The sequence below is a fragment of the Paramormyrops kingsleyae genome, chromosome 18, assembly GCF_048594095.1.
Source record: "Paramormyrops kingsleyae isolate MSU_618 chromosome 18, PKINGS_0.4, whole genome shotgun sequence".
Lineage (NCBI taxonomy): Eukaryota > Metazoa > Chordata > Actinopteri > Osteoglossiformes > Mormyridae > Paramormyrops > Paramormyrops kingsleyae.
The window spans coordinates 6,737,951-6,751,367 of NC_132814.1; the positions used below are offsets into that span (position 1 = coordinate 6,737,951).

General features: G+C 45.1%; 1 protein-coding gene across 21 annotated transcripts in view; it reads left to right on the forward strand.

Annotated features, from left to right (window-relative positions):
* The window catches only part of LOC111836071 (protocadherin gamma-A11-like), a 187,780-nt gene that overhangs the window by 80,589 nt on the left and 93,774 nt on the right, over window positions 1–13,417 (forward strand). Inside the window, exon 1 of one of the 21 annotated variants that reach the window (XM_072701949.1) lies at window positions 9,853–12,666. The exons of the other annotated variants lie outside the window; for them this stretch is intronic. Within the exon in view, the coding sequence (XP_072558050.1) occupies window positions 10,261–12,666 (2,406 nt within the window). The 5' untranslated portion in view covers window positions 9,853–10,260. Of the gene's footprint in view, window positions 1–9,852; window positions 12,667–13,417 lie in introns of those variants that run through there. 21 annotated transcript variants of the gene reach the window in all.

The following is a 13,417-nucleotide window of genomic DNA, read 5'->3' on the forward strand; positions in this document are numbered from 1 at the left end:
GTCATATGTATATTGGCAACAACGTTTCTTTGACCGGAAACAAAGAGAAAATGAGTCTTTATTTGAGTTCTCTCATGCACTTATGGAGCTTATGGATAAGGTGAAACAATCTAAATCGGATTCTATTACTAACTCTGACCTAGTATTACGAGATCAGTTTTGTGAAAATGTACGAGATCATACACTGCGTAGAGAACTTAAAAGACTGGTTAGAGCAAATGAGGGTTTGTCTTTGTTGGACATGAGACATGAGGCCACTAGGTGGGTGGAAGAGGGGCAGTCTAGTCGGGACCGAGGTCCTCGTGCTCCGGGGCGCAGTAGTGAGACCACTTACATGTCTCAGTGCGAAGCCACCGTTGCCCAGACATCGGAGGTAGCAGAGTTAAAAGAAATGGTTTTAAAACAGCAAGTCCAACTCGACCTCCTGGTTAAACATCTAGGGCCGTCTTACGGCAAATTACAGGTTCCTCAGTCATACCGGCCAAGTCGCTTTAAACGGACGGCTGATGGTCAGCCCATTTGTATCAAGTGTGATCAGCCAGGCCATATAGCTCGGTATTGCCAGTCGGTTCCCCTTCCTAGAACTAGTAGGCCAGTCTCGCATTTGCTAACTGAGGACCATACCAGTCAGTTAGCCTCCCTTGCCAGCGGTACTACTAGCCAGTTGGGAAACTAGGCCCCCCCAGTGTGCAGAGTCACACACTGGGAGGGGAGGACACTGGCTCTGCATGTTTATCCTCACTGGGTCAGTTAGTGGGAAAATGCCCGGTGTTGAGTGTGGTGATGAGTGGAGTGGAAGTCCCCTGTTTAGTTGATACTGGATCAATGGTCACAACTGTAACCGAGAGTTTCTTTAACAAGCATTTTAGTCATATGCAGAGGAAAGATTGTAAGTGGTTGGGGCTTAAGGCCGCCAATGGGTTAGATGTACCTTACACAGGGTACGTGGAGGTTGATGTGGTTGTTCTGGGGCAGTGTATTGTGGGGAGAGGGGTGTTGGTCGTTAGAGACCCCATTGATGTCACCTTACAAGATCGTAAGGTAGTAACACCAGGCATATTAGGTATGAATGTTCTTGGGGAGTGTTATAGGGTTCTCTTTGAGCAACATGGCCCACAGCTTTTCCATTCTCCTCCGGTTAAGTCGGCCGGCCCAGTTGCCCAACGGGTTCTGCGGCATTGCGAGAAGATCCAAGCTGTCCTTTATGCCTCCAAGCCTTTTAAGGTGAGGGTTCAAGGGAAGGCCCCAGTTTGTCTTGGGCCGGGGACACTTACCATGGTTCCGGTTACATGCCCCCAGCTGGAGGCTATCGAGTTTTTACTTGAACCATTGTGTAGCGAGGATGGGCAGTTGCCCGAAGGTCTTCTGGTATCCCCGACACTTGTTTCGGCCAGGAATGGCCTCCTGCATGCCCCGGTGGTTAATGTAGGTTGTTCGGAGGTGTGGCTTCCCTCGCGCCATGTTATCGGGACTGTTCAAGTCGTCAGCGCAACTCCTGTGGGAACGAGGTCCATTGTTGTTGAGCCAGCATGGGAGGAGTGCTCTGCTTTTGTCTCTACTCAGGAGGTTATTCCGGACTCTGATGTTCATCTTCCGTCCCTCCTTGATTTCAGGGGACTAACATCACAGCAAGTGTCCCAGGCTAGGGCTCTATTTGCCAAATATGAGGACATCTTTTCCAGGGGAGATGGGGATTTGGGGTGTACCTCCTTGATTGCTCATGAGATTCCCTTAGTTGACAGTACTCCGGTTCGTCAGCCTTATCGACGAATTCCCCCTTCTCAGTATGAGACGGTGAGAGATCATATTCGACAGCTACTGGAGGGACAAGTTATAAGGGAAAGTTGTAGCCCTTATTCTTCACCGATTGTTTTAGTGACTAAGAAAGATGGGAGTCTTCGGCTTTGTGTCGATTATCGGCAGTTGAACTCCAAAACCCGGCGTGATGCTTACCCGCTTCCCAGGATAGACGAGTCATTGGATGCGCTTTCTGGGGCAAAGTGGTTTTCCACCCTGGATTTGGCCAGTGGGTATAACCAGGTTCCAGTTGCAGAAGCTGATAAATCAAAGACTGCTTTTTGTACTCCCTTTGGCCTCTTCGAATTTAATAGAATGCCTTTTGGATTATGTAATGCCCCTGGTACGTTCCAGCGCCTTATGGAGCGCATTTTTGGGGACCAGCGGTATCAGTCGGTCCTCCTGTACCTTGATGATGTCATTGTTTTTTCTGCAACTGTAGAACAACATCTGGGACGGTTAGAAGAAGTGTTTGCTCGGTTGCAGCAACAGAATTTGAAGGTTAAGTTGTCCAAGTGTCAGTTTTTTCAGGCCCAAGTGAGTTATTTGGGGCATGTGGTTTCTGCTGAGGGAGTGGCCACCGATCCGGCAAAGATAGAAGTAGTCAAGGAGTGGAGGCGGCCAGGCCACCTAGCAGAATTGCGGTCGTTTCTTGGCTTTGCAAGCTATTATCGTCGGTTCGTGAGAGGCTTCTCTAAGATCTCCGCCCCTCTGCATTGCCTTGTGGGAAGGCTTAGTGGGACCCGACAGAAGGGGAAGACTCTTCCTGTTCCCCTTTTGACAGCTTGGGATGAGGCGTGTGAAAACGCCTTTCAGACTCTGAAGGAGAAGCTTACCTCTGCTCCTGTCCTGGCTTATGCTGATTTCAAAAAGCCATTTCTTTTGGAAATTGATGCTAGCCATGGGGGCCTTGGGGCAGTCCTCTCTCAGGAGCAGGATGGAAAGGTGCGGCCAATCGCATTTGCTAGCCGAGGGCTGAAGCCCACTGAGAGGAACATGGACAACTATAGTTCAATGAAACTTGAACTTCTTGCATTGAAGTGGGCAGTGACGGAAAAGTTTAGAGAGTATTTGCTTGGGAATCAGTTTACCATCTTGACTGATAATAATCCTCTTAGCCACTTGCAAACTGCCAAGTTGGGGGCGATCGAACAACGTTGGGCCGCTCAGCTGGCTTCTTTTAATTTTTCTATCAAGTATCGCCCAGGAAAGAGTAACGGAAATGCGGATGCATTGTCTCGGCAGTATTTGGAGCGTTTTAGTGTCGGGACCGAGGTCCCATCGCTGGGACCTCTGACCGCTGTCTGCCAATCATCTAACACTGAGGCTCAGTGTGGAGAAGTTGTAGCATTACCTGGCCGCACACCTCAAGATTTGGGTCTATTACAGGAGGCGGACCCTATCATTGGCCCAGTCCGTAAGTTTTATCGTGAGAGGCGACGTCCACGGGCAGAAGAATGGGAGTCTTTATCCAGCCCTAGCAGAGCACTGCTGCGCCAATGGGATCGTCTCATTTGGTGGGAAGAGGTATTATACCGAATTGTCCATGCCCCAGGGGGGGGCCCGGAGACATTCCAGCTGTTACTTCCCCTGTGTTTGCAGGAGGAGGTCCTACGTAGTGTCCACGACCATCAGGGGCATCAGGGTATAGAGAGAACCCTCCAGCTCCTTCGGAGCCGATGTTTTTGGCCAAATATGGCGAGGGATGCTGAACGGTGGTGCCGGCAGTGTCGACGGTGTGCACTGGGGAAGGCTGTTCAGCCAAAGGTTCGGGCTCACTGGGGGACGTTGCAGGCAACCCAGCCTAATGAGATTCTGGCTATTGATTTCACCATCTTGGAACCTGCTAGTGATGGTCGAGAGAATGTGTTGATCTTTACTGATGTTTTTACTAAATACTCCCAAGCAATTCCCACCCGAGACCAAAGGGCCTCCACTGTGGCTCGGATTTTGGTCCAACAGTGGTTTCATCGTTTCGGGCCCCCAGCCCGTATTCATTCAGACCAGGGGCGAAACTTCGAGAGCAGGCTGATTCAACAGTTGTGCCAGCTCTACGGTATTCGGAAGAGCAGGACGCCGCCTTACCATCCGCAGGGTAATGGCCAGTGCGAAAGATTTAATCGCACATTGCACGACCTATTACGTACCCTGCCACCTGCTGAAAAACGACATTGGCCGCATCACTTATCCCAGTTGACTTTTGCGTATAATACGACACCACATCAGACGACGGGTCACACTCCATACTACCTCATGTTTGGGCACCATCCAAGGTTGCCAGTGGATTTTCTGCTTGGAGCTGGAATGGAGGCCCAGGGCAGCGGTACCTTGGAAGAGTGGATACAGCAACATGAATGGAGTGTGAGGGTAACCCAGGAACATGTCCGGCAGAGAGCAGCCACATTGGCTAACCAGCGGAATCAGAGGCATAATGACACCGTGAATGATCCTGGACTGGAGGCAGGCCAGATGGTGTACCTGCGTAATCGTGTACCTGGGCGCAACAAGATTCAAGATCACTGGGACTCTGTGGTGTTTCGGGTGGTGCAAAGACCATTGGGCACTGGAGCAGTGTACACGGTGGCCCCGGTAGACGAAGATGGACCAGCTCGTCAGGTACACCGTTCCGAGCTGAGGGCAGTTCCCGAGGGGTTGCAACCTGGAGCAGAGGTGGTTTTTCCCTCTGCAGAACAAGTAGATGTACCTGTTGATCCTGACATCCTAGAGGACGGTGCCGAGGTGGGCATGGTTGGTCTGTATCCGGATGAGCTTCAGGATGCCGGTGGTTCGCCTCCTTCCTGGGCTCCTGCTGCAGTGGACATCACACCGGGTAATATGGTCCAAGCTACGAGACGTTCATCTAGAGCTACAGCAGGCCAGCATTCCAACCCTTACCGACTTCCCCGGGCAGTTGCTATCAGGATGGAAGAAGGGGAGTAGCCAGGTAGCGATGGTTGATGTGTTGAGCTGGGCTGCATCGTCGGGCCGCCGATTCATTTGGAGGGGGTGGGTTGTAGCCTGTGGGTAATGGGGCTGGTGGTGACAGCCATATATTTTTATCTTGTGGTTCCCTCCATCTTTTTGCTTGGGCGCAGTTATGCAGTCCTGCGCTGCCGCTGTTGCTAATTGGGGATTAGGACGGGCATTGATTGGGCCACCTATATATTCCCTAGTTGGGTACACCAGGGCACGTGGGGTCCTCTTGGCAGCAGGGCAGCTGATGCAGTTTGTGGGGTGGCAACGTTTGGGCTGTCTCTGCTTTCAGGTACGTCTCGAGTTTCCTTTACGCTGCGTTAACTGATAAGTAGCGGATTAAGTATGCGTTTATCCTGTATGTCAGGATATTTTCATTGATCTGTTTGTTTTTTTTTCTACTGGGTCCATGTTCTACCACATTGCATTGCCGTTCGGGGTAACCCGTGGCAGGTGTCAAGTACTGTTTTCTTCCGGTACCGGTTTATATGTTTTTTGATAATTAACATTTATTTGGCTAGATGTGTACATGTTTATTGTCGCTTGTCGGTTTGTTAAACTAGTATGGGGTGTAGGTATTCGCTAGCTGCTTTTTAGCCATGTAGTGAGGGGTTTGTACTGGCGTAATATTTCACTGAATACAAGTATTTATTTGTGTGTTCTGATTTACAGGTTCATATGGCTGTGCTGTGTTGTTAGTTGCTGTTTTCCGTACAGTGTGAATGTGGTGCTGCTCAGTTTATTTATATATGTATTTTGTTTTCCTCTAGCCTGTGTGCGATAGCGCAAGTGTGGTAGACACTGTGAGACTGCTCTGTATGCCGCAGGCTAGAGTGGGTTTTATTTTCATATTTTTCTTTATTCTTGTTAACCCTTTAGCCCCCCTTCTTGTACCTTTAACCGGGCGTTGGTTGTACGGGGTAGCTTAATGCTTTTAAGGGAGGACACCCTGGAAGGCTGGGTTTTCTAGCCTTTTGTATAAAACGTTTGCAGTGCCACACGGTGTGAAGCTCCGTTGTCCCTGCCACTTAAGGTGCCTGAGTGGTGAGGATTGCGGGGTATTTGATTGTAGTGTATACTAGGATAGGTGTTTGCACAGTCACGTGTGGTCGAGAAGTCCCAGCCTCTCTTTCCGGGGTGTTTGTCCTCCCTGGGTCAGCAGTCCTCTGCCCCAATGTTGCGGTGATTTTGTTTGTTTCTGTCATTACGGTAGGGACCAATTTGACTGGTGACTTAATCCAGTCATATGAGTGTATTAATAAAGACTGTATTTTATATATTTTTTTGTAACATCTGTGTTTGTACTTATTTAAGCATTGGTCCCCTTGCTCTGGCACTGTGAGTCGGTGGATTGCAAGGGGTGGCGTAGTCTGTGGATAGACTGGGGTGCCACATGGGTATCAGTCAAATAACCAGCACTGGAAAAGGGCAAGTACGACTATGGATAATTTTCCTTTGGTTTTCTTATGTAACCCATGGACAAATGCGCATCTATATATTACGGAGGAGATGGTGAAAGGCCCCGTTATCGGCAATGTCGCTGCGGATTTGGGAACTGAAGTTAAAAGACTAAAAAGCGTCCGAGCAATAATTGTGGAGGGTATTGTATATGATATTGAATTTTGCTATCGTTATAATTACATTATGAGGATTTTGTGACAGATTACTAATCCAGTAATCGGAAATACTGTTGATGGTTAGTTGTACACTATGTTGTCAGTAGACCGCAATTTAATCTATCTTTATACAACTCATGCGACAGCGTTTCCTACACTGGACTGTAAGGGCCGCTATTGGTTAAGGAGGCGAGCTGCGACGAGCTTAATTTGAGTAGCGCCTCCGTCGTTGCTGCATTCTGCACGCAGACACAGATGCAGTATGTGAAAAATTCTGGTCAATTTCAACACTAACGAGGGCGAGAAATCGGCTCAGACCTGGACGGATATCTTTTCTGACAAATGGGATAATGTGAAAAGGTTTCATCGAGTGTAAATGTTTTTTTATGGTGATTCAAGTGTCGGATGAATATCGATTGTGGAATAACTATTGCGTTTGTATTAATTATATTAAGCAGTGACGGAGGAAATGGCCTTCAGCAAACTATCCTGCAATAATAACGGAAAAATACGGCTCTGGATTATTTTCCTTTCTATTTGGTACATGGCTCATGGACAAATGCGATACTCTATTCCGGAGGAGATGGTGAAAGGCTCCGTCATTGGCGATGTCGCTGCGGATTTGGAAATCGACATCAAAAGGATGAAAAGCGGCCGAGCTCGGATCGTTGCCGGAGACAGCAGTCGGTACGTGGAGCTGAACACAGACAAAGGAATATTGGTGGTCAATGAGAGAATAGACAGGGAGACGATTTGCAATCAAATATCTCCTTGCAGTTTTAATATTGAGATTATTCTCGAAAATCCAATCCACTTGCATAGGGTTACTATAGAAATCATAGATATAAACGATCATGCTCCGGCATTTCCGAAGGATGAAATGAAGATTGAGATCAGTGAGGCGGCGTTACCCGGTGTGCGCTTTTTGCTGGACAGCGCTTATGATCCCGATGTCGGTATTAATACCATACAGAGCTACAGTCTAAATCCGACTGATAACTTCGTATTGAAACAGGAGACCCGTCCTGATGGTACTAAATATATTGAGATGATGCTACAGTCCCCCGTAGACAGAGAGAAACAGGAGGACTTGTCTCTAACATTAACTGCTATAGACGGAGGTCACCCACCGAGGTCTGGTGCGATGAGAATAAATGTAAAGGTTTTGGATGCAAATGATAACGCTCCAGTGTTTACCAAGAAGCTCTATAGAACCGAAGTTGCAGAAAATTCGGCCAAAGGGATATTTGTGACAAAAGTAAGTGCAACCGATTCGGATAAGGGCGTTAATGGTGAAGTGACATACGCCTTCAGACATATCACAGACAAACATAGTGACGTATTCGCAATAGATGAAAAATCCGGAGAGATTTTTGTTAGTGGAAGTGTGGATTTTGAAAGTATGCAGAAATACGAAATAAACATTGAATCTAGAGATCGCGGTGGTTTGACAGATTCTTGTGCACTTACGATTGATATAGTAGACGTGAATGATAACATTCCCATTATAACGTTAACATCATTCACTAATCCAATTTCCGAAGACGCTTCACCGGGAACTACTGTCGCAGTTATTAACGTTAAAGACTTTGACTGGGGAGAAAATGGCGAAGTCACATGTGTGATTGCTGAAAATAGCCCATTTGTAATAAGACCGTCTTTAACAAATTATTTCATATTACAAACTGAGGAATATCTGAACCGAGAAACAAATTCAGAATATAACATTACAATCAAAGCTGCGGACCACGGCTCACCCTCTCTCTTTAGTAACAAGATGTTACATATCAGAGTATCCGATGTCAATGATAATGCACCAGTATTTGAACACCGGTCTTACTCTATTTATTTAACGGAGAACAACACACCCGGTGTTTCCATTTTCACTGTAAAAGCGAATGATGCCGACTGCTGCCAGAACGCGCGCGTCTCCTACCTGCTGGAGGACTCGGAGGTCAACGGTGTGCCCGCCTCTTCTCTCGTGTCAGTAAATGCCGAAAGCGGGGTAATCCACGCCGTGCATTCTTTCGACTATGAGAAACTTAGAGAATTTCAAGTTAAAGTCAGAGCTCAGGATGCGGGCTCACCTCCATTAAGCGGAAATGCTACAGTTCGCATTATCATCCAGGACCAGAACGACAACGCGCCTCAGATCCTCTACCCAGTTCAGACTGGTGGCTCTTCGGTGGCTGAGATGGTGCCTCGTTCAGCTGATGTGGGCTATCTTGTCACTAAAGTGGTGGCCGTCGATGTGGACTCTGGACAGAATGCCTGGCTCTCATATAAACTGCAGAAAGCGACAGACAGGGCGCTGTTTGAAGTGGGCTCACAAAACGGGGAAATCAGAACTATACGCCCGGTCAGTGATAAAGACGCCATGAAACAAAGACTTACTGTTATTGTGGAGGACAACGGACAGCCGTCTCGCTCAGCTACAGTCAACGTTAATGTGATGGTGGCGGACAGCTTCCCTGAAGTACTCTCGGAATTCAGCGACAATACTGACGATAAGGATTACAATGACAACCTGACTTTTTATTTAGTTCTGGCTCTGGCTGTAGTGTCCTTCCTCTTCATTTTATCTTTAGTAGTGATTATATCCGTGAAAATCTATAGATGGAGAGAATCACGCATCTTTTATCAGTCCAATCTGCCAGTTATACCGTATTATCCGACACTTTACTCAGACGCCGGAGGTACAGGGACTTTACAGAATATGCACAACTACGAGGTGTATATGACGACTGACTCCAGGAAGAGTGGCTGTAAGTTTGTCAAACCATGTAGTCAGGATGTTTTAATGGCAGATACTAATTCTGCAGAGATAATGGAGCGCACACTGCGTGAAAGAAACATCATGGATGAGACTGATTTGGTAAGTTGATACCAATAATATTCATTATTATTGTCGTTAATTTTTGTCCTTTTAAATGCCATCTCATTTTTCTATAACAAACACCATCTATTTGATTCAATAATCATTTTCAATTTAAAATGTTTAAAATTTTTAAGAAAATTCATCATTTATTAGTATTGGATTATTTCTTTCTCTGTGAAGCGGAAACATTTTTATGATATTTTGCTTTTCACATTGATTGAAAACGTTTTTTTTTATAACTGAATTAATCATCCTCACAGTGTCTCAGCAGCACCAACAACAACATAAATAATGCAATTTTTAAGTTTCCATTTCTCTGCAGATAAAGTAGCACCTGGACTTTTGTTAAGTTCATCTTCCATGATGATGGATTATCTTAAACATACTTTGCAAAGAGTTCAGCGCACATAAAATGTAAAATCTTAAGTCAGAATGAAAGAGTCTGCTGTTAGATAAGAAAATGACACCACTATACTATGATTCTAAGTATATATTCTGAGGATTATGTAACAGATTTGTAATCAAGTAATAGCAAAACCTGTCATTTATTTATTGATTTGTTTGTTTGTATATGTATGTGTGTGAGATTGGGGGTGGGGGGGTAGTTCGACATAATTCTCTAGTAGCACGAGACGTCGGTCTAGGCTGCTGTTTCGCGGAGCGCGCGGCAGCGTTTCCCACACAAGTCTGTAAGGGCCGCTGTTGGTTAAGGAGGCGAGCTGCGACGAGCTGAATTTTAGTGGCGCCTCCCTTATTGCAGTACTGCTTCCCACACACAGACACAGATGCAGTGTGCGAACGATCCTGGTAGATGACGACGGGAACAAGGAAGAAAAAATAGCTCAGACCCGGTCGGATATATTTTCAGTCAAATTCGATCAAAACCGAAAAGGCTTCAGGTGGATTTGTGATCTGCTGCATATGGTGATTAAATTGTCAGATGAATATCTATTAATGAAAAGGTTGTCTTTCTATTATTAAGCAGTGACGGAGGAAATGGCCTTCAGGAAAATACCCTGTAATAATAACGGAGAAATAAGACTTTGGATAATTTTCCTTTCCATTTTTTCCTTTGCTCATGGTCAAATGCGATTCTCTGTTCCGGAGGAGATGGTTAAAGGCTCCGTCATTGGTAATATCGCTGCGGATTTGGATATCGACATCAAACGGCTGAAAAGCGGCCGAGCTCGGATCGTTGCCGGAGACAGCAGTCGGTACGTGGAGCTGAACACAGACAAAGGAATATTGGTGGTCAATGAGAGAATAGACAGGGAGGCGTTGTGTAAGAAAACAACTGTATGCAGTTTCAGTATTGAAATTATTCTCGAAAATCCCATTCACTTATATAGAATTACTGTAGAAATAACAGATATAAACGATCATGCCCCGAAATTCTCGAATGAAGAAATAAATATTGAGATCAGTGAGACCGCGTTGCCCGGTGCGCGGTTTATAATGGACAGCGCTTATGATCCCGATATAGGTATTAATACTATACAGAGCTACAGTCTGAAACCGACTGATAACTTTGTATTAAAACAGGAGACCCGTCCTGATGGCACTAAATATATTGAGATGATGTTACAGTCCCCCGTAGACAGAGAGAAACAGGAGGACTTGTCTCTAACATTAACTGCTGTAGACGGAGGTCACCCTCCGAGGTCCGGTGCGATGAAAATAAATGTAAAGGTTTTGGACGCGAATGATAACGCTCCAGTTTTTACCAAGAAGCTCTACAGAGCCACTGTCCTAGAGAACTCACCCAATGGGACACTTGTGACAGCAGTAAGTGCAGTTGATTCAGATAAAGGCGTTAATGGTGAAGTGACATACGCCTTTAGACAGATATCTGAAACAGAAAACGGAGTGTTTGAAATTGACGATAAATCGGGCGACATTTTTGTAAGAGGAAGCATTGATTTTGAAAAGGATCAGATATATGAGATGAATCTTGAAGCGAGAGATCACGGCGGCTTTACAGATTCTTGTGCTGTTATTATCGATATCATTGACGTGAATGACAACATTCCTGTTATAACGTTGACATCATTCACTAATCCAGTTTCTGAAGACGCTTTACCCGGAGCTACTATTGCAGTTATTAATATTAAAGACTTAGACTCGGGAGAAAATGGCGAGGTCACATGTGAGATTACTGAAAATAGCCCCTTTATAATAAAGTCATCTATAACAAATTATTTTGTTTTACAAACTAAAGAACAATTAAACAGAGAAGCAATCGCTCAATATAACATCACAATCAGAGCTTTCGATCACGGTAATCCATCTCTCTCGAATAAAAAGACATTACATATCAGAGTATCCGATGTTAATGATAATGCACCTGTTTTTGAAAAACGATCTTATGATGTGCGTTTGGTAGAAAACAACACACCCGGTGTTTCCATTTTCACTGTAAAAGCGAATGATGCCGACTGCTGCCAGAACGCGCGCGTCTCCTACCTGCTGGAGGACTCGGAGGTCGACGGTGTGCCCGCCTCTTCTCTCGTGTCAGTAAATGCCGAAAGCGGGGTAATCCACGCTGTGCGCTCTTTCGATTACGAACAACTTAGGAAATTTCAATTTAAAGTCAGAGCTCAGGATGCGGGCTCACCTCCATTAAGTGGAAATGCTACAGTCCACATTATCATCCAGGACCAGAACGACAACGCGCCTCAGATCCTCTACCCAGTACAGACTGGTGGCTCCTCGGTGGCTGAGATGGTGCCTCGTTCGGCTGATGTGGGCTATCTTGTCACTAAAGTGGTGGCCGTCGATGTGGACTCTGGACAGAATGCCTGGCTCTCATATAAACTGCAAAAAGCGACAGACAGGGCGCTGTTTGAAGTGGACTCACAAAACGGGGAAATCAGAACTATACGCCCGGTCAGTGACAAAGACGCCATGAAACAAAGGCTTACTGTTATTGTGGAGGATAACGGACAGCCGTCTCGCTCAGCTACAGTCAACGTTAATGTGATGGTGGCGGACAGCTTCCCTGAAGTACTCTCGGAATTCAATGACAATACTCACGACAAGGATTATAATGACAACCTGACTTTTTATTTAGTTCTGGCTTTGGCTGTAGTGTCTTTCCTCTTCATTTTATCTTTAGTAGTTATTATATCTGTCAAAATCTATAGATGGAGACAATCACGCATCTTTTATCAGTCCACTCTGCCAGTTATACCGTATTATCCAACACTTTACTCAGACGCCGGAGGTACAGGAACTTTACAGCATATGCACAACTACGAGGTGTATATGACGAATGACTCCAGGAAGAGTGACTGTAAGTTTGTCAGACCTAATTGCCAAAGCGTTTTGATGGAGGATCGAAGTTCCGCGGAGACAATGAAGCGCACACAAAATGACAAAAATGCTTTGGATGAGTCAGATTGGGTAAGTACGCAACTTAGTATTAAATTAAAAATATATATTAGTATATGCCTATTTGTTATTGTTGCCTTATTTTTCTCTTTTATTAAATTATTGAATATCTGATTTTTCTTTATAAATATTTTAGTTAAATTATATCTTCCTGATTTGTGACATATTTCAAAGCGTAGCTGATTTTCTTTTAGTATAATTTCTTAATGGCAAAAGCAACTCTGCCATTATAGAATTATCCTCATTCGACTAAGTTACTATCATCACGGTTAGTCAAGGAAAAAATGTTTTCTCAGTTTAAGCATTTCCCGCAAAGTAATAACGATCGACCGAGCTGGCTGTTGTACGGTGGTCCAATTAGATATTTTATCTGTTTAACAAGGATCGCGAGGAGATAAGAGGATACATGTAATATAATCTAAGGGAATAAATGAATATATTAAAAATATTTTAATCGCGTAAAACAAAGGACTAAGAACATTGTCATGCAGCACTTCACTCAACCACAGGCTACAAACTGTAAAATGTAATGCGATGTTACTGTTGAATACAATAAATTTATAAGTAAGAGCGCATTAGATTTATATTTTAAGGTGGCATTATTGGCTTTTGGAAGTTATCTCGTAACATATAGCCTGTATCGGATATTATGGATTATTAGTAGGCTACTGTGATGCTCACTTCTCGGCAACTCACAGGTATACCTTTATACTTGTCGATGGGGTTCGTTCTGTCTTCGTGGTTATAAAGGAGGTAGGCGATG